The sequence below is a fragment of the Acomys russatus genome, chromosome 1 (genome assembly GCF_903995435.1).
Source record: "Acomys russatus chromosome 1, mAcoRus1.1, whole genome shotgun sequence".
In the NCBI taxonomy this organism is placed as follows: Eukaryota; Metazoa; Chordata; class Mammalia; order Rodentia; family Muridae; genus Acomys; species Acomys russatus.
The window spans coordinates 23,344,828-23,363,894 of NC_067137.1; the positions used below are offsets into that span (position 1 = coordinate 23,344,828).

Here is a 19,067-nt window from a genome sequence, read left to right on the forward strand (position 1 = left end):
TAAAACACACACACACACATACACGCACACACATACACACAGGCACACATACACACACACATACACACAGGCACACACACACACAAAAAAAAAAAAAAAAAAAAAAAGAAAGAAAGAAAAGAAAAGAAAAGGGTTGTTGTTGTTGGTCCATGTGTGGCCAGGTTATTATGGAAGGACAAAAGTCATGAGTCTCTTATTCCCAGATTGGCTTAAAGCCATGTCGATGAGCTACCAGGCCAGGTACATACGAGTTGGAGCAGGCCCATGGAAGAGGCTAAGTGGAGCCAGAACCCCAGTGCTCTGAGCTGGCTGGAGTCACAATCTTTGTATTTTCTGAGCATGAGTCTTTCTTTGTTGGGATTTTTTAGAAGTCTCCTAAGTCAGTTGATGGTCCCTACCAGCCTCTGCTGTTCTAGTGGAGCCAAAGGAAGATTTCTACTTCCTAGAGAATTTTCCAGAAGCAATGCATATCCATGGCTATCGGGGTGTTTGTGGTGTTTGAATGAAACTGGCCCCCATAAGCTCATAGAGAATGACATTATTTGAGAGAATTAGGATATGTGGCCTTGTTGAGGTGGGTGTAGCCTTGGAGGAAGTATGTCACTGGGGGCGGGCTTTGAGGTTTCAAAGGCTCAAGCCAGGCCCAGTGTCACTCTCTCTTCCTGCTGCCTGTGAACTCTCAACTATCTCCCTTGCCAGTACCATGTCTGCCCATGTGACACCTGCCATGGACTAAATCTCTGAACCTGTAAGCAAGCCCCAATTAAATATCTTCTTTATAAGAGTTACTATGTCTTGGTCATGGTGTCTTGTCTCAGCAACAGAAATCCAAGGCTATATATATATGTATATATATATATATATATATCTGAAATATATATATAACTGAAAAGGAAAAAAGGGGAAAGAGGCCATTCCTGGGGCTGCAAAGAATGACAGCAACATAGTGTAGAGGCATGGGCTTAACTAGGGTTGAGTTTAATTCCCATGAGACATTTGCCAACATCTGGGAATATTTAGTTGCTGCAGCTAGGAGGCTTGCTGTCAGCATCTTGTAGCCTCAGTGTCTGGGTCAATCCAGAATTCTCCACTCCAAAATAGCCAAATGGCTGTGTTTAAGAAACCCTAGTTTAGAGGAAAGAGACAGAAACAAAATCAGGGCTACTTGGCTCTGTGCAAAAGAGCATACCCATGACCAGGGCAAGATGGAAGACGGTCAGAGACGAGCAGAGGAGTGGGAACCGTCTCTGGCTGTGGCCAGGAGGGGACATGTGAGTGTGGGAGCTGTGCTTCAGTCAGCTCTACAGGGCACATGCTGTCCCGTGCACCATGGCCTGGCACTCAGCAGATGCCCTCTCATTTCAATAAGAGTCCACTTAGCAGTCTTATTGCACCCTCCATGTACTTGCAGGCTCTGAGGTGGGTAAGTGAGGAGGGAGACCCGCAGCCCCTCACCCACCAGAGAATGGAAACACGAAAGACCAACCACAGCTGAGGAACATTAGTGCTCACAGAGAGGACGCTGACCTCTGACCCAGAGAGGGCAGGGCAGGCTACTTAATGGCAAGGTCATTTGAGTTGGGTCCCTGCAGAGAGAATAGGAGTTTTCTAGGGACCCACAGAGCCAGGAAGCTATGTTAAAGGAGTAAGAAAGTTGGATGAAACATGAGGTATGTTGATCTGATGCAAGGTAAACCCCCAACTCAGCTCGGCTTCACCACTACCCAATAAGCACTGGGGCTTGTCCCCACGGTTGTCAGAGGGAAGTGGGCCCTTATCTAGTATGGAGGCTTTCCAGTCAGGAAGGAGTCCTGATAAAAGATCAGAGATGGCCAGCTTGGATATCCTGATTCCATCCAGGGCTGGAGGGCCCCTGAGCAGGCATGTCCTGCCCTGAGGACCAGTGGGATACCAGCTTGGAACACAGTAACCATGGTTACGCCTGAGTTTGGTCAAGCTTCAGCTGAAATGCTGAAGTGTTGCTGGGTCCTGCAGGTGCACAGCTGGGGGCCGCACAGCTGTTCAAGGACACCCTCAGTTCTCTCCACACTGCAGGGCACAGGACGTGCATGCATCATTTGAGCTAGCCTGGGACTCCTGCTAAGCGAAGTCACTGAAGCAGGCAGATCGGGTACAGGACATCTAGGACAGGAAGCTGAGTTGCCATGGGCTCAGGCAGACATCATAGAAAGGGCTGGTTAATCACAGAAGGGCCAATCATGATGGGCTGCCCTCTGGAGCCCAGTAGTCATTGTGGGTCTTATCCCATCAACAGCTCCCTGGGAGCAGTGGGAATGCTCTTCCTGACCTGAGGCTCAGTTGTCTCTTCTGTGAGATGATGAGATCAAACTATTAAGTCTCTGAGGTCACTCACCTGCGCCCCCTGCGCCCCCTGCCCCCCCAACCCAGTGTGGTCTCAAGTGGAGAGAGTGGCAGTCATTTTCTTTCTCAGAGCCAGAAGTCAAGGTTTTGTTTGAGAGGGAAGCCTATTACAGCCTCCAGAGACCAAGAAGGCAGCTTAATAGAGAGGGCAGATACCCCCAAACTGACCAGCAAGGTCCTGGAGTGTCAATGTCCCTGCATGTGCAGTGGGCAACAGTCTCCACCTATGCAGCACCTGGACTGGGCTGGTGTGAGCTGCCCTACCCTCAGGTTCAGACCTGGAGAGCATCAGTGGCTGCTACGAGCAGTTCACAGGCGTTGCCAGCAGTTGCATGGTTGGCTTGTCACGTGATTTGCATGGCAGGGGCCAGACTGAGGTCCACACTACAGGTACAGGGGTTGTGGCATGCGGTGTGCTGGGCTGTAAGAGGGCAGGCCAAGACCTTGGGGCTGGTGGCTCTGTCCTCCCGACTCCCAGCTGTTCCCATGTCAGGAAGCCCCTTGTCTACCTTGAGTCATGGGGACACTGACCTCATTGTAGTAAGGACAGTTTGTGGACTCCTTCATTGACGTGTACTTTTTGTCATCGCCCACCTCCACGCACACCACGGGGTCCATGTTCAGGCCCACCAGCTGCCGAGCCTCGATCACTGTGATGCTGACCTGCAGGAGGGAGAGAGAAAGAGGCTCAATGGAGCACTGCAGCCATCCTAGAGTATAGTCTTACCACAGCATGGATCCAGTCTGGCTTGGAGTAAGACCCCGGGCTCCATGTTGACTGTGGCCCCTGATTTGCTGGGAGATCCTGGGATATCTACACTGATAGAGATGTGTGTGTGTGTGTGTGTGTGTGTGTTGGGGGGGCTGGTGACCCCTAGGTCAGTGTTACAGAATCACCCAAGGGAGAAGCAGTCAGATCTTGGCGCTCAGACCACACTCCTGATCAATCAATCTCACCCACAGGGAAGACAGGTCCAGTAGAACATTTCCCAGAGTTAGTCAGGCGTGCCCAGGCCACCACAGGCAGCCAAGGACAGCCATGAATGAGGCACAATGCACACAGTAAATGAATACTAAAACATGATTCCTTGTTGTAACTTGATTGAGTGATTCTTTATGAACTTAGAAGATGACAACATGGTGTCATAATGTCAAAAAAGTTGTGCACCTCCTAAAAAATTCTAGTTGATGCTTGGGTTCAAAGTTCTCCCCAGGACCATGGCTCTGATGGGGGAGGGCTGCCAAACCTGTGCCACCAGTTTCCCACCCTCAGAAACGGGGCGAGCTGCTCGAGTCTCCCTGAACTTCCTTTGGGTCTTGTCCAGGGTTTCCTGTTTATGCTGCCAGCCTCTAACATCCCTTGGCTTTCTGGAAGCTAGGCACTTTCCCATGTCCCAGGCCTCTCTCCCGTTGGTGAATTTCTTTGCGTTGCCAGAGCCTAACTTTCTGGCCTGCTTACGGTACGTTGTGTTCATTCCACTGTGGCCTCTGGCTCCCTGGGATCTTCTGCCTTGGGAAACCCTGTTCCAGCTGTCTATTCTGTCAATAAATATATAGGGACACCTGCGGGGGTCAGGCACAGATGAGTTTGGGATAAACTCCTACTCTTCAGGGATCTTACTATAAATGAGTACTGGCTTATAGATTTTAAACTAGTGCATATGTATTTTAGCTTAGAATATACATAAAAGACACATTATATCTTTATATGCACATACATATAAAGATATGCATAGCTAAAGGATGTATATAAAGATACACATATGTGGAAAGATGTATTTACATGTACATATATAAAACTGAAAACTATAAATATATATATATATATATATAATGAGAGGGGCGAAGGGCGGGAAAGGGAGGGGAAATGGGGGGAAAGGAAGGGAAGAGGGGGAATGGGGAAGAAGGAAGTGTGATTTTTGATGCAACTGTCATTTTTCCTGAGTCTTCGTGTCAAGCCATTAGCTCCTGCCTTGGATTTGGTGGGGTCAGCCCCCATTAGGTGGCCATGGCAAAATACAAACAGGTACAGATTTTGGCTTGCTGGTCTTGGAACTGTGCCTCAACATGACCACATGGCTGTGGGGGATCCTGTGGGCTCGCCAAGCTGCCTATTCTCGGCTCCAAGCCGAGAACCTAGCTAGTGAGGGTTAGATGAGACGACGTACACCTGGGACCATCACACCAGTGAAAACTCCACTAGCCGAGAGCCAGCAGCACAAGCGGCCTCTCAGACAGAAGCTACTTCTCTCGTAAGGGGTCATCTCTCAAAGAGGCGGGGTCGGTGGGATGCTTCAGGTTTCCCCACGGGATGCTGGAACTGGCATTTTAACCCAAGGCCTCCTGTTTGCTGTCAGCACTTTCCACTAGCTAATTTGACTGTAAGAGCAGCTGTTCGTGTCGCTCATCTGGTTCTCTGGCACTTCAGTTGTTACGCTTTGATGTGCCTTCTAAATATGATTTTACTCAGGAGAATTATTTTCCCCTTTTAGATAAAAAGAATCCTTACTAAAATTACCATCCACTGTGTTCCTCAAGGTCTTATAAATAGCTTGAAGACCAAGAAAAATCCACACATCAGAAATGATGCTAGGAAATAGAAGTCCTGACAGCAGGAAGACCACTGCCAAGAAAGCACAGAAATGCAGAAAGCGAGTACGCACTGAAGGAGTACTGGAACCATGTGAACAGCCGCTTCTATTCTGGGACATGGGAGGCCAAAGGGCTGAGGTCTGAACGCTCAGAATACACGTTTGAAAGAGTCTCAATATTTTTTAAATATGTCTGCTGGATACACTGGGCCAGAAGGCTCAAGAGGGTGCTCTAACGGTACAGAGAGTGTTGGGTGACAGGCAGTAAACTGTCTCTGTCATCTTCTCACTTGGGAAGCTGCTAACCTGTACTCCTTGTATGCTCAGATAGTCAGTTTTATTCCTTCTCATGTCTCTGATGGGGTTGAAGACCAGATAGTTTAGTTTTACAATGAAGCTTAGTTGTTTAGGGCTTAAGATGTTTTTAGGTCTAGATAGATGTTTTAAGCTGATAATGACAAGATATGATAGATGCTGATTTACATTCAGAATGTTAGACTCACCAAGATAGGAAAGATGTCTTCTTCAAGGCTGCCAAATACAGAGAGCCAAGACACTATTAATATAACATTTATATAACTCCGGATTGTTTCGTGGTTCTTGCTGTACGTAGTTTATTGTATATATGTGTAATAATGTAAATGTATATGTAAAAATATTTAAGAAAAAAAAAAGAAAACCAGAAAAAAGGGAAAAAGATACACATGAAAAGAGAACAACAACAATAACAGTAACAACAACAACAACAACAAGTCTCCACAGTCACCATTTCTTCAGGGAACCGAGAAGGAAACAGGGCTAGTTAACTTAACCAAGAAGTTTACTGTGAAAAGACACCACGAGCCCTTCTAAAATATTCTTTGCACAGTAGTGCTTAGAGTTTTAGCTTTCAGAAACCATTTTTAAACGTTTATTTATTTTACTTGATGTGCACTGCTGTTTTGCCTGCATGTACCTCTGTGGGAGGGTGTCTGATCACTCAGAGCTGGAGTTACAAGCAGCTGTGAGCTGCCATGTGGGTGCTGGGAATTGAACCCAGGTCCTCTGGAAGAAGAGTGGCCAGTGCTCTTAATAACTGAGACATCTCCTTAACTTATAAACCTTTTTCTGCGTGCACGCACGCGTGTGTGTGCATGTGACACTTGACATTAAAAGTAAGAATTTGGTTGTTTTCTGTATTTGGCAGAAGGGGATGGACCATCCAGTTATCCGAATGTTGAGAAAACAGAAACCACAGTGCCAATGAAAATTTGCAGGAAAGCAAAGAAACTTTCATCTCACACACGGGTTTTTCAGAAGGAAAAACCAGAGAGCAGAGGCAACCACAAGTAGGACCATGTGACCAGCTGACACCTTCAGCTGTTCCACCGTCTCCTGTTGAGGTGAGGGCTAGGATTCCCAAGAGCCCTCTTCAAAGCTATCACGAGGAAGAACGCTGGGTGGAAAAAAAATCTACTCAAATGTCTTGAAGGACCCCAAGAATCATGGTGCCTTGTGACCTGCTTTGGGGGACTTCTGTTCATGCATGCATCAAAAATGTCAGGGGAGCTGGGCGCAGTGGCACACACTTGTAAGCCTAGCACTCAGGGAGGCAGAGACAGGCAGAGCTCAGGGCCAGCCTGATCTACAAAGTGAGTCTAGGACAGGGAAGGCTACACAGAGAAACCCTGCCTCAAACAAAACAAAACAAAAGAAAACAAAACAAAAAGAATGTCAGGGGAAGATAGAGAGAAGAGGTGACAGGGATGCCACCCCACCCCCCTTGAACTGCTGTTCTAGAGCACTCTTCATCTCCCCTTGTCCCCAGGGCCAGAGGTATGATAGGCAGATCACTCAGGAGGTGATATGGAGGGTAGGGTGGACGGCAATATGAAGGCACAGAGGCCAAGGAGAAGGTATGCAGAAACACTGCAGAGGCTGGGGGCCTGGGTCAGACCTGGACATCTGTTTGTGACACGTTAAGACTTAGCGTCAGGAAGAGAGACCAGGGGACAGATTCTAGGCTCATGAGTATGCTCCCAGGAGAGCTGCCTGCTCTGCGGGGTAAAGCGCACGTTCCCAGGGGGGCGACAGTGGCTTGTCCCCTTTAAAGCACCAACAACCAAGAGAGAATTTAATGTTCCACCTGTTCACAGTATCCGGCACACCGGAGTCTCCTCCCACCGGCTGCCTTCCCTTGGTCTCCAACCTTCACAATCCGTCTGGCTCTCAGGACCGCACCAGGACCTGAGTTCTGTTAGGCTCTCCTCTCATCTCTCAGTGCCATGTGCTCTTTGAGGTCTTTCTGACTATTTAAAGTCAAATGCCCCAAAGGATAGAAGTCACTGTTGGTTTTGTTGGTTTGTGCCTCTTATTTATTGGAAGAGAAAATATTTTGCATTTGAATCCTCCTTGCTCCCTCTTGCACAGTGGATAAACACATGCAGGTGAGCTGTGTGAATGGGCCTCGTCGGCACAGTGCTGCCGGGTGAAACGGGGCGGGGCGACTGGTTCCATACAGAAGGTTTAAAAGACGTCGGAGGGAGAAATATCTGACCTGGGACATAAAAGTCCCTGGCAGGAAGCAGTTTGGGAGGAAGAAGTGTTGAGCTAAGTAACCAAGGGACCAGAAGGGAACAACTGAAGAAGTGGCTCTCAATGCCGCCTCCAGCCTTGATTTACCCGAGACCCGTGGCCCCGCAACTCTTGGGTCAGTTCCTACTGTAAAAGCACAGTAACCGTTACATGTGGATGCTTGCAGGAATGACACAGCCTCAATGGAAACACACACTCGACTCCTAGCACAGCACCTGGTTTCTAACAAGCCTTTTAAAAACAAATTGCATTAAGAACAATTTCGCGCGCTTTTGCGCAACAGGCCAGTGGCATGGTGTATGAGTAGGCTGTCTGGGATCTCCCCGGTCTCAGCACACAGAAGCAATACTCCCTGGGGTTTCAGTCTCTGGGAGAAATCCCCTAATGCCTCAGGACATTGTGTGTGGGTTTTGATAGGTCAGGGGGTGGGCAGCATTAGCAAACCTCCACCGGACTCAAGGACTTAAGGTTGTCTAAGGTTTTGCACCATGTGACACTACTTGAGGCTATGTTGTTGTTGTTGTTTTTAATACCAGAGAAAATGGTTACTGGATGGAAATAAACCAAAGCAAGTATTAAGGGAGTCAAAGTGAATCCTTGGGTAATATGACCAGGCATGGTTTTCAGTGGGTGCCATCTAGCGCTTTCCAGCATGACCAAAGGGCGGTGAGGTGTGGTTGTCTGTGCGTAAGGGTGGTGTGCGTGGGGCTTTGGAAATGAGCACTGGAAAGAAAGCTGAACTCACAACAGTTTCTGACCTATAGCTGGGCTCTGTTAACTTGCAGGGGGAGACTCTGCAGCCATGGTGAGCCCCTGGGCCTGTCTTGAGAGACAACTTCTCTTGTCTTCCCTCTTGCTTTATACATAAGGGTTGGGCAATTCCGGCTTGTAAACCTGTTTATTGTGAGCCCCTCTATACAGCTGTGATTTCAGGCTGGGAGGAAAGCCAAGACTGAGGGTCTGGGAGGGCAAAGTGGAAGCCACCGTGGCCTGTGATGACAGCTACCAGTAACGCTCAGTTCCCACTCTGCCTGGACTGTGGCTACATACACAACCCTCCTCCTGGTCAGAGCCCTTTAAATTTAGTTTTAGAAAGAGAGAACTACTAGTCTAAGAAAATATAGAGACACAAAAAGAAGAAAAACTAGATGGATGTTACTTCCAGCTCTAAAAATAAGGTGGAAGCTGGGCGTGGTGGCGCACGCCTTTAACCTCAGCACTTGGGGAGGCAGAGGCAGGTGGATCTCTGTGAGTTCAAAGCCAGCCTGGTCTACAAAGTGAGTCCAGGACAGACAAGGCTACACAGAGAAACCCTGCCTTGGAAAAACAAAAACAAATAAATAAAATAAAATAAGATGGAACAACTCAAGAGTACATCCAACATCCTTCAAAACTCATCTTGTGTGTGTGTGTGTGTGTGTGTGTGTGTGTGTGTGTGTGTGTGTGTTTCTTTTTGTTTTTCCTGGCCTCTTTTTCCTTAGGATTTTCAACAATGTACACAGAATCTTCAAGGATCTTTGAGCAGTGAAAACAGAGCTCTCAAACTCTTCTTTGGGTTTGTATCTGCCTTGATGCTTTAGGAATGCCTCCCAGACGGAAGCCTACTTCCGTGCCTTTATGGTCAGCTGTGATTCTCTAGGATCTCTGAGTCTCTCACACATACCTGGCTGGAGCACCCCACACCAGCAGACTCTGTAAGGTCCAGACATCTAGGTGTCCACCTACCTGGTAATCCATGGGCCTCCCAGCACTTGGCTCCATCTTAATGTCTGGCTTAGACCTGAGGAGGAAAGAATGTACTGTCAGGTTGGTGTGAGGGAATGGAAAGGGCAGAGGGACAAAATTGTGGTCTCCAAACACTCAATTCTGCCAACAAAATTAGGGGGGGGGGCGCGGGTAGGTGGGGTAGATGTCCTCACTGGCACCAACCAAGAGGACTAAGCAGAGGTGGAAGTAATAGGGAATCGGCCACAGGGTGAACAGAGTCACCAGTGGACTGGCCAGCTCTGTGCTGTCCCTCCACCTGCAGGGGCTCAAGGACCTGTTGCACTCTTGCCTCTGCAGAGAGACAGCGGAGGGGACATGCAAGGACAGTAAGAAAGGGCGACACTGGGGAGAAGCTGCTCAAGCCTGGCCAGTTGGTCCTGGCCTGCGTGGCGGTGGCGGGTGGGACACAGGTCTCTGGTGCACTCACCGTTTGTTGGAGACGTTGCTGGTGAGAGCAGTGACTGAGGCTAGAGACACTGAGTCAGGATCTAGCCCATCCCCCAGCCGAATGGCTAGGTGGTCCAGATCCTCCATCTCCAGCACTGCTGGCTCATCTGGCGAAGAAGGAAAGGGCAGGTGGGTGGGTGCAGGGCTAGAGATTGTCTTCGAGGAAGGAGGGTCAAACTCCAGGTTGATTTGATGACATTTTCTTAGAGTGCTGCCGTCCATACACCTCTTGCTGTCTTATTTATTTCTTTAGACAGGGTCTCGCTATGTAGCCCAGGCTAGCTTGAGCCTCTCTATGTAGACTAGGTTAGCTTCAAACTCATGGAGACCCAGCTGCCTCTGCCTCTTGAGGCTTGGGATTAAAGGTATGCATGGTCATGCCAAGCTCTAAGGTTAGTTCTTAAAATGCTTTAATGGCCATTACATTTAGTCTAATTTTTTTTTTTTTTTTTTTTTTTTGGTAATCTTAACTGAGTGTAATTCTTTTATTTGACTCTATTTTCTAAAGCTCTGAATATTATTTGTGAAAAAAAGTTTTAAAAAAATCCTGAGCTTATTACATACATTTCATCACAATGGCTACTTTTAAAGAGAGTGGCTACTGGATTCATGTCACAACACACACTTTGCACACAGACATACACAGACACCCAGAGAGACACACACAGACACACACATAGACACACACAGACACATATCGAGACCCATACACATAGTCACACACACATACACACACATAGACACACAAAGACACACACACACAGAGACACACACACACAGACACACACACAGAGACACACACACAAACACTCCTCCCCCCTTATAGCTAAGACCTGTCAATGTGGGCATTATTGTTCTACGGAAAGGAAGCCGAAGCTATCCGTGACAGCCACAGATAGAATGCAGAGCTCAGACATTCCTTCCTGTGTATGAATTGTCCAGTGGGATGAAGTCATGATTTGCAAAAGCCGTCCAGGGGTGGGGGCTTAGGTTTTAGCAGGAACCTGTACCCTCCAGAAGAGTGCAGCCAAAACTGACTTGGGAAGAGAGAGTTCTAGGGCCAATCAGGCACATAGGAGAACCCTGATGTTGGCTGCATGTAGCTCCCTGCTTCGTGTACCCCTTAGCTTTCACCTGTTCTTCCTGCCTTGTTGTTTATTTGTTTTCATTTGGGGGGGGGCGTGTTTCGAGACAGGGTTTCTCTGTGTAAGAGCCCTGGCTGTCCTGGAACTCTCTTTGTAGACCAGGCTGGCCTCGAACTCACACCAAGGTATCTGCCTCTGCCTCCCAGGTGCTGGGATTAAAGGCATGCGTCACCCACCACGCCCAGCCTTCTTGCTACCTTTTAAACAGCCCTTCCAGTCTCCTTAGAGAGGCAAAGCACCAAAGGCCAGGTTCGCCCCTCAGGCCCTGTGGCCTCTCTGTGAGGTGGGTCTGCGGCTGTCAGGAGCGGCACATCATGCTTTCTTGTAACTCTCTTTTAATTAACCAGTTCTCTGGGTCACGTGAATTTAAATAGTCAAGGAAGGGGCAAGGAGCTCCTACACTCCCGCAGAGGCTCAGTGTCCTATGCATCCCTCTCCTAACCTCCAGACCAGCCAATGGGAGTCCAAGCCCTGCCCAAGAGGCTGTGGGAGTGTCCAATGGGGAGAGAGGGCGGCTTGAGATCCAGTCTAGGGCGGGCTTAAATGATGGTTACAGTTCAAAGAAGCGGCTGCTGCAGTTGTGTGAATGGGGGGGGGGGGGGGGGCAGGACCACGTCGCCTACCTTGTCTTTGGGGCTCCTCTTTGTGGGACCGAGTCTTGCCGAGTTTCATGGCCGAGAAAACACTCCTTCCAGCTCTGTAAAAGGGGGATCCCCCAGAATGAGGGGGCGGGGGGGAATATAAATGGACGCAGGAAAAGCACAACCACAAAAGGCAGTCCCTGGGGGAACTCAGAGAGAAAGGAGGTGGAGTCCCGGGCGGCCCTCATCCACTTTCCTCAAGATAGCTTCCAAATTAGGGGCCCGTGAGCCCCCAAGGACATAGGACACTTCCTCCCCGCACTGTCTTCAGGTTGATGAAGAGCAGCTGGGAGTCCCCGCTGACCGGGAAAGTGGCCACGGAGTGGGGCTGGATCTTGAGCTTTCCAGCCTGACCTCTGCCCTGTCTTCTCAGAGCTCTGAGATACGCAAGGTCCCTCGGCTGTCTTCCTGTTCACGCACCCCCCACTAGAGCTAACAGGAAAAGAGGCCAGGTCCCCAGAGACAGCATCAGAACAGATCTGGGGGGACTGGGAGGAAAAGACCCAAGGCTGAGGCTGAGGTGGGAGCCATGGATGCCACCTATTCGGGTCTCGGGTGGCTTTGGAACACAGAGCCTGCTCTGTCTTATTCTAGTCTCTGTGCCAGCAGAGTCTCTTCAGTGCCCAGTGAAAAGGGCCCGTCTTTTATCCTGGTTGGCTTTCTGCCTGTGCCTTCCTGTCACAGACCACCATCTCTTAGTTAGGCCTTAGAACTCATAGCAGGCCCTGCGGTTCCTACCTCTTCTTCTGGTGTGGTGTGGCCGCGAGCTGAGGCAAAAGGTCTTGCAGTCAGTGGGGCTGAGGGAAGGGGGCAAGGGTCCCCGCAGCCCTTCAGTGATGGCCCTGCCGCAGAGCCCGAGGTCCCCCAGAGCCAGGAGAGACCAGGAGTAGGCTCCGTGGGGGGTAAGTGCGGTATTCCATTACCCCATGCATATTGCATTAAGAGGGACACCTGATTCCCTGTGTTTCCCATTCTCCTCCTCCTGGGTGTGGCTGCCATGCTGCAGGCTCCTGTGGGGGTAGGTACAGGCCCACTCCTAACCTGCTTCTAGAAAAGCCCACGGACTTTGGACCAGCCTCTGCTTGCAGAAGCTTGGAGGTGGGATCCGGGATGCCCCAGATCCTTGCTCTGCAAGCTGTACAGCCTGAGGTTGGAGAAAACCCATCCTTGTAATGGCCTGGAAACCTCAAGCCCCTCTACCTGGGATGGGGCGGGGTGTCAGTCTCATGGTCCAAAGCTGGCCCCATCTTAAACCCAGATACAGAGTGAGCCATGTCTGTATCCTGTGATGGATGGGTGGACAAGGACCACTCCTTTCATGTGGTGGCAACTCACAGCTATGCTCATTGATAACCTGGTAACAGGTGAAAGAGGTCATTGACCCTGCTTTGTCTGATGTCCCTGATTATGGGTTTAAAATGTAGAAAGGGACTCTCTAAAAGAAGCTGCTGTCTTTGGAGTTATTATTATTATTTGGTTCAAGTCTCTTTGTTGTTATCTAGTCTCTCAATGTCTTTTTTTTTTTTTTTTTGTAGCGTGTGGTGTGTATGTGTGTATGCACATCCACATTCATGTGGGTACGCAGGTGTGCATGTACATGTGGAGGTCAGAGGTTGGCAACAGATGCCTTTCTCAATTGCTGTTTACTCTGTTTACTGAGGCAAATTACACACACACACACTCACACACACACACATGCACTATATGGAATGGCCAACAAGAGATGACAACTTTTGGACGGCAATTGTGGGCTAATGGCTTTCCTCATGTTTGCTTGTTGTACCCTGCCAGCCCGTGTGAAGGACATGAATATCCATCTCTTCGTTCAACCAGTGAAGACTGGAAACTCCGAGAGGAGAAAAACCATCCCAGAGTCCCACCGGAAGTGGAGCAATTGAGGCTGAGGCCTGATGCTTGTGTCCCCTTAGGTCTGCAGGGACTCCGCTGTCCTGGCCTCACTGCCTCCATGGTCAGGACCTCTGTGAGCATGTGACCAAAAGGAGCCAGTTCCAGCTGTGGCTTTGGCTGAGGTACCAGCTCCCACTGCAGGAAGGGGTGTCATTTAGAAAGAGTCCCTCGTTCAAAAGTGACCTGAGCCTCAGCGTATTTTGGAAGAGACTGTGATGAACGTTAAATTGCCGGTGACACGCCATCAAGCAGATCAGTGTGGTTATTAGAATGGGCTGTCTGCAGGTGAGAGAGGGGCCATCCTGCCTGGCTTAGCCTGGAGCATCCTGGGGGGGGCCTTTCTCAACAAGTGGCTTAAAGGGTAGGGTGCCAGCTGCATTCCCACAACAGTCCTGGCTTCAGGAAGTATGGCTCACCTGGGTGTCCGCTCTGTCTCCACAGTTGTGCCACCCTGTCACAGCCTTGGGCTTCCTTTCTACCCAGTCTCACTGTCCTATGGCTTCTCTTCTGGATGACCCAAGACACCCAGTGTTTGTTTTTGTACAAGCTGTGCTTGGCTTTTCCTAGAGCCTTAGTCCTGTGCGCGTGTGAGCCGCATAGTGCCATTGCCATGGCTGCCGGCTCTAGCCACAGTCTCCCCACCCCTGGTGGGGAAGGGTTCAGAGATGGCTGTTTTCTGAGTATCAGAGGGTCAGAGGAGGCCTTGACTAGAGAAGCCAGCTGCTGTGCATCTGCGTCTGGAATCTGGGCTGCTGCCAGAAGCCCAGAAGGATCGCATGGCTTTCTAAAGCTGGTCCCATATAACTATGTAAGTTCAAGACCTTGGACAGTTATGGTCCTTTAATTAAAACGCCACTTTAGTTTTTGGAATGAACATTTGGGGGAGTACAAATTGAGTTTTTAATGGCCATACTTAAAACCAATCACCTCTACTGTACCCTGAAACAATTCAAAGAAGAAAACCCTCCTCCTAAGGCTGCATCATGTGACCACTGAAGCAAGCAGGCTTGTTAACAGCACCATGTGCCTGGGGATGTCTCAAAATGGTGCTTGCTTATTGATGAGAAGTGCGGATGAACAGCAAGGGAAGCCATCTCCTCTGTCCAGGCTCTATGCCTGTGGTACCTTCTGCATGGACACTTTCACCAGGGGACTCTTTTCTAAGTGACACTCCATTCTATAAATGACTCTGGCCCTTGGGCCATAACCACACCTGCAATTGCTGGGGTTGCCTGAGACCTATCTTATAAAACGGATAAACGATGACAACAGAGAGCTGGCAAGATGGCACAGTGGGTCAAAGTGCTTGCTGCCAAGCCTGAAAATTCCAGTTCAATCCCTGGGACTCACATGGTGGAAGGAGAGACCGGAGGACCACACATTGTCCTCTGAGTTCATATGAATGCCATGGTATGTGCACACACACACACACACACACACACACACACACACACACAAAACAAACAAATAAACAAACGTGATGAATCAAAACCAAAACATCGACGACAAGAAACCACGCACCCATAAAAATACAAACAAACAAACAAACCAATCTTGACAATTAGGAGTGTAGGGGAAGTAGAGGCTCACACTTACTTCCAGTGGCCGTCAGAGTCAGAATGATGTGTCTAGACTGACAGTTCTCTAGAGTGAAGGTTTTAAAGTCAGTGTGTTCACTGTAACGTCTTTCTTTATGTGCCCAGCAATTCCCTCACCTTGTTCCACAGCTCAGTTTAGAAGTCTGTCACTATAGCTGTCAACGCTCACAAGGCTCACAAGGCTAAGAGGTGGAAGCTGCCTTTTCATTATGGCCTGGGGGTGGCATTCACCAAGGGCAATCCAGCGGCCCGAGTGCTTCATTGATTTACTCTACGAATTATTCTGGGCGCTGTGACTTAGAAGGCGTGCTTGTAAATGACCTACAGACTGAACTACTCGCCGTCCAGCTGGGGTTTCTACTCCCCAGGTACCTTCAACTGGAAATGTCAAAGCTCATGCTGTGGGTGGTCAGGATACATGACCTGTCCACGAGAGCCAGGGGGTCTACAGTGCTTCTCGGCATTGTTTACATATGCAGATTTTCTAATCTGGCGCATATTTCCCGACTGCCTCCAAATGGGCTCATCTCTTTTATTTTTCATACCCTGGGTGCATAATTTCCTTTTCCTCCCTTGCTCTACCATGGTGCACTTGTGGAAGTCAGGACAACATTCAGAAGTTGGCGCTTTCTTCCTACTATGTGGATTCTGGGGATCCAATGCAGGTCCATACACTTCACTCTAAGAACCCTTACTTGCTGAGCTGTCTCACGGGCCTTTTAATTGCATTTTAAAAACAGGTTCTCCATTCAACCAGGTTGGCCTCTAATTCAATAGGAAGTTGAGAATGGCCTTGAGCTTCTTATTTTCCTGCTTCCTTCTCCTGACAGGTGCTACCTGTCCCCGAAGTCACAGGTAGTTGTATAATCGTAAATGTATTTGAAACTGTGTTGAATTTCAGTTTGTTTTGAATAGCTTCCTGCATGAGTGAAGGATAAACTGACTTAAAAATTTTTGTGTGTATGCATGTGTTTATGTATGTATGTATGCATTATTGATTTATTCTTTATTATTTTTACAAGTATTTATTTTTATTTTATATGCATTGGTGTTTTGCTTGTGTGTATGTCTGTGTGAGGGTGTTGGGTCCCCTGGAATTGGAGCTGCACCAGTGTGAGCTGCATGTGGGTGTTAAGACTTGAACCTGGGCCTCTGGAAGAGCAACCACTGCTCTGGAGCCATCTCTCCAGCCCCTAATTTATATTTTTTAGAGCTGGAAAATTAATCCCAGGGCCTCACACATGCTAGGCAAGGGCTCTACTACTGTTACATCTCTGGCACAGACGGACCCTTATACGGGGACCACCCCATCTCCATTTGGCCAGTTTGTACATGTACCACTCTTGTACCAGAGAGTCTGTGAGACCATCGAGTGCTCCTCCCAACCTAGGAGTACCTGGGGGTCTGGATCGTCTTTTCTTTCTGGTTGCCAATTCGTTTGCAAAGCTCCAGCAAACAGTATCATGAGGATAGATTTTCCCATCTCCCCATGGCAGCTAGCCACAGTCCCTCATACTCATGGGGAGCACTTGTTCTTTCCTGGGTCAAATCTTACATTTTCTCTGCTACATCTTACATCCACTTCCTCTGATCACCCTGCAGCACAAGTGGAAAGCAACCGTTTTGGCAGCACAATTGTCGTGATCTGCAGGCTCTTCTCACATTATTCTTTTCTCAGGCTAAAGAGTTTCAATTTGCTTAATCGCATCTTAGAGATTCCATTCCCCATTCCCGCACACATTAAAATAATATTACATCCTAGTTGGCTTAATTTCCTCTGGTGGTAGGACAGCAAGAAACAAGGTGGGGGTAGGATAAGGGAGACAGCGTGTCCTCATGACATTGTGAGGCCAGTCTACCCCAGCTACAGCCACAGGGATCAAGCCAGTCCGACAGACTCGGGAGATGGAGGGGTCTGGAAGCCTTGTGATATCAGAGAGAGCCTGGGAGGGGAGAAGAGATACGCAGCTTGTGCCTCCTAGGTAAGCCTTTGACATCTGAGTGGCCACAGAGAAACCTAGAGCCATGAGCCTTCTCACCAAGAAAGGTCCCCAGCTCAACGTCCCCATGACCTCTTATCCATGCTGAGACTCAGAGTCCTCTCTCTCTCTCTCTCTCTCTCTCTCTCTCTCTCTCTCTCTCTCCCTCTCTCTCTCTCCCCCTCTCTCTCCCTCCCTCTCTCTCTTCCTCTCTCTCTCTCTCTCCCTCCCTCTCTCTCTTCCTCTCTCTCTCCCCCCCTCTCTTTCTCTCTCTCTCTTCCTCTCTCTCTCTCCCTCTCTCTCTCTCCCTCTCTCTCTTCCTTTCTCTCTCTCTCTCTCTCTCTCTCTCTCTCTCTCTCTCTCTCTCTCTCTCTCCCTCTCTCTCTCTCTCTCTCTCTCTTCTCCTCTTCCTCTCTCTCTCTCTTCTTCTCTCTCTCTCTCTCTCTCTCTCTCTCTCTCTCCTCTCTCTCTTCCTCTCTCTCTCTCTCAGCCTGCCACACACTCTACCCTGCTCCATCTCTCTGTGTGGCACTCTCCATACACAGTGTGTTGCTTCTGTTGCCCTGTGGTCAGGGTTATTACTTGTGCAGTTATTACAAGTATGACTAGAACTCAGTATGACTTGAGCAACTCAGTGGATAAGGCTCCAAGTCCCCCGGGATCTTAACATATGCAGACATGCCTATCAGGATCAGCTCAGAGTGTTATCGCCATAACTGTAAAACATTTTTTAAAGCATTGGGACCATACTTTTGAGCAAATCTCTTGATATCTCTAGAGTTCAGTTTCTATAAATGGAAAAAAAGACTACATCCCTGGGTTTTCAGCATTTGAAGAATTAATTGGCTTTGAACACAGTTAGGTACTTTAACTTCCTGGGTCCATTGTGAACTCAGGGTAGGGAGTTAGATTCCTTGTGGTTTTGGTTTTGGTTTTATTTATTTATTTATTTATTTTGTTATTTTATTAGCTCTTCCTTGTTCTCTGGAACTGACACTTGTCACTATACACAAAGGCCAGAGTCCCCTCGTACTGTGATCAGCCCTGGGAGACCTAAACTACTGTAATTCCCATGACACTTGAGTCTCCAGATGACAGTGTGGCTTTGGGGAGCCTACAAGCACATCAGCTCAGGCCAGTGTTGCTAGACCCTTGTGACCAGCCCATCGGACAGCCCTATGCCTCCCTGCCCTAGCATGCCCTTTGGGGATCACTAGGGTCACAGGGAGTGCCAGTCTCTACTCAGCTCTTTGTACCTTGTGCTTTGGCTACACCTTGCAACCACACACGCAGAGACTGTCTTCCTTGGACCTCCAAGGCTGTCTGTCCTGCCTACACTGGAGGGTAGCCGCTGGCTTCTTGTGCCCTCTACTCTTCAGCTGTATCCTCCCTTGTGGGGCAGCTTAAGGCCCTGGCCTATAAGAGATCTGGTCAGTGATGAAGAGGAAGAACAAGTGAAAGAGGAAACATCATCCTCAAGAACTCAGAGTGGAAAGAAGAGGGCTGGCCGCTTCCCCGGCTCTCGCCACCCTCTCCCATCCTCCTCCCCCCACAGTCTGGTGGAAAGGCCTCCCTCACCCTGTGTGTCCCTTGTTGCTCCACCAGGACAGCCCCTCCTAGGCCCTCTCAGACAGCCCGTTCCCTCCCCATCAGAAGCCCGAGATGGAGTGCCAGCATGGCCGGCTTTGCCCTGGCCTGGGACACCTACTTGTGCTCGCCATCTCTGCCTCCCTTGGTCTTCTCTCTGCCTTTGCTGAGTAGGGAGAAGAAATGAGGAGACAAGGGAATGCGAGTGAGAGTGGGACCAGAGATCCTCACAACCTTAGCCCCTGGCCCTGGTGACCCCATATTCCCCCCTCCCCCACCCCCCAGCGGCTTTCCTATCCCACAGGTCCCTTACTGATCAAGACTAAGTCTCTGGTGTAAGAGTGTCATGGTCCCCAGACCAAGCCAGTCTCCTCTTAGCCTAGGAGAAGGTCTGCTGTAGGGTAGGGTCCCCAACAGTTCTCTCTCCCTCACTTCCTCCCGTGGTCCC

General features: G+C 49.2%; 1 protein-coding gene across 1 annotated transcript in view; it reads right to left on the reverse strand.

The window, feature by feature from the left end:
• Positions 1–19,067, reverse strand: part of Otof (otoferlin) — a 95,615-nt gene that overhangs the window by 29,244 nt on the left and 47,304 nt on the right. The window contains exons 6-9 of the mRNA XM_051172105.1: positions 11,530–11,603; positions 9,742–9,868; positions 9,273–9,327; positions 2,914–3,045 (exon numbers count right to left, since the gene is read on the reverse strand). Of these exons, the coding sequence (XP_051028062.1) occupies positions 2,914–3,045; positions 9,273–9,327; positions 9,742–9,868; positions 11,530–11,603 (388 nt within the window). The remainder of the gene's footprint in view (positions 1–2,913; positions 3,046–9,272; positions 9,328–9,741; positions 9,869–11,529; positions 11,604–19,067) is intronic.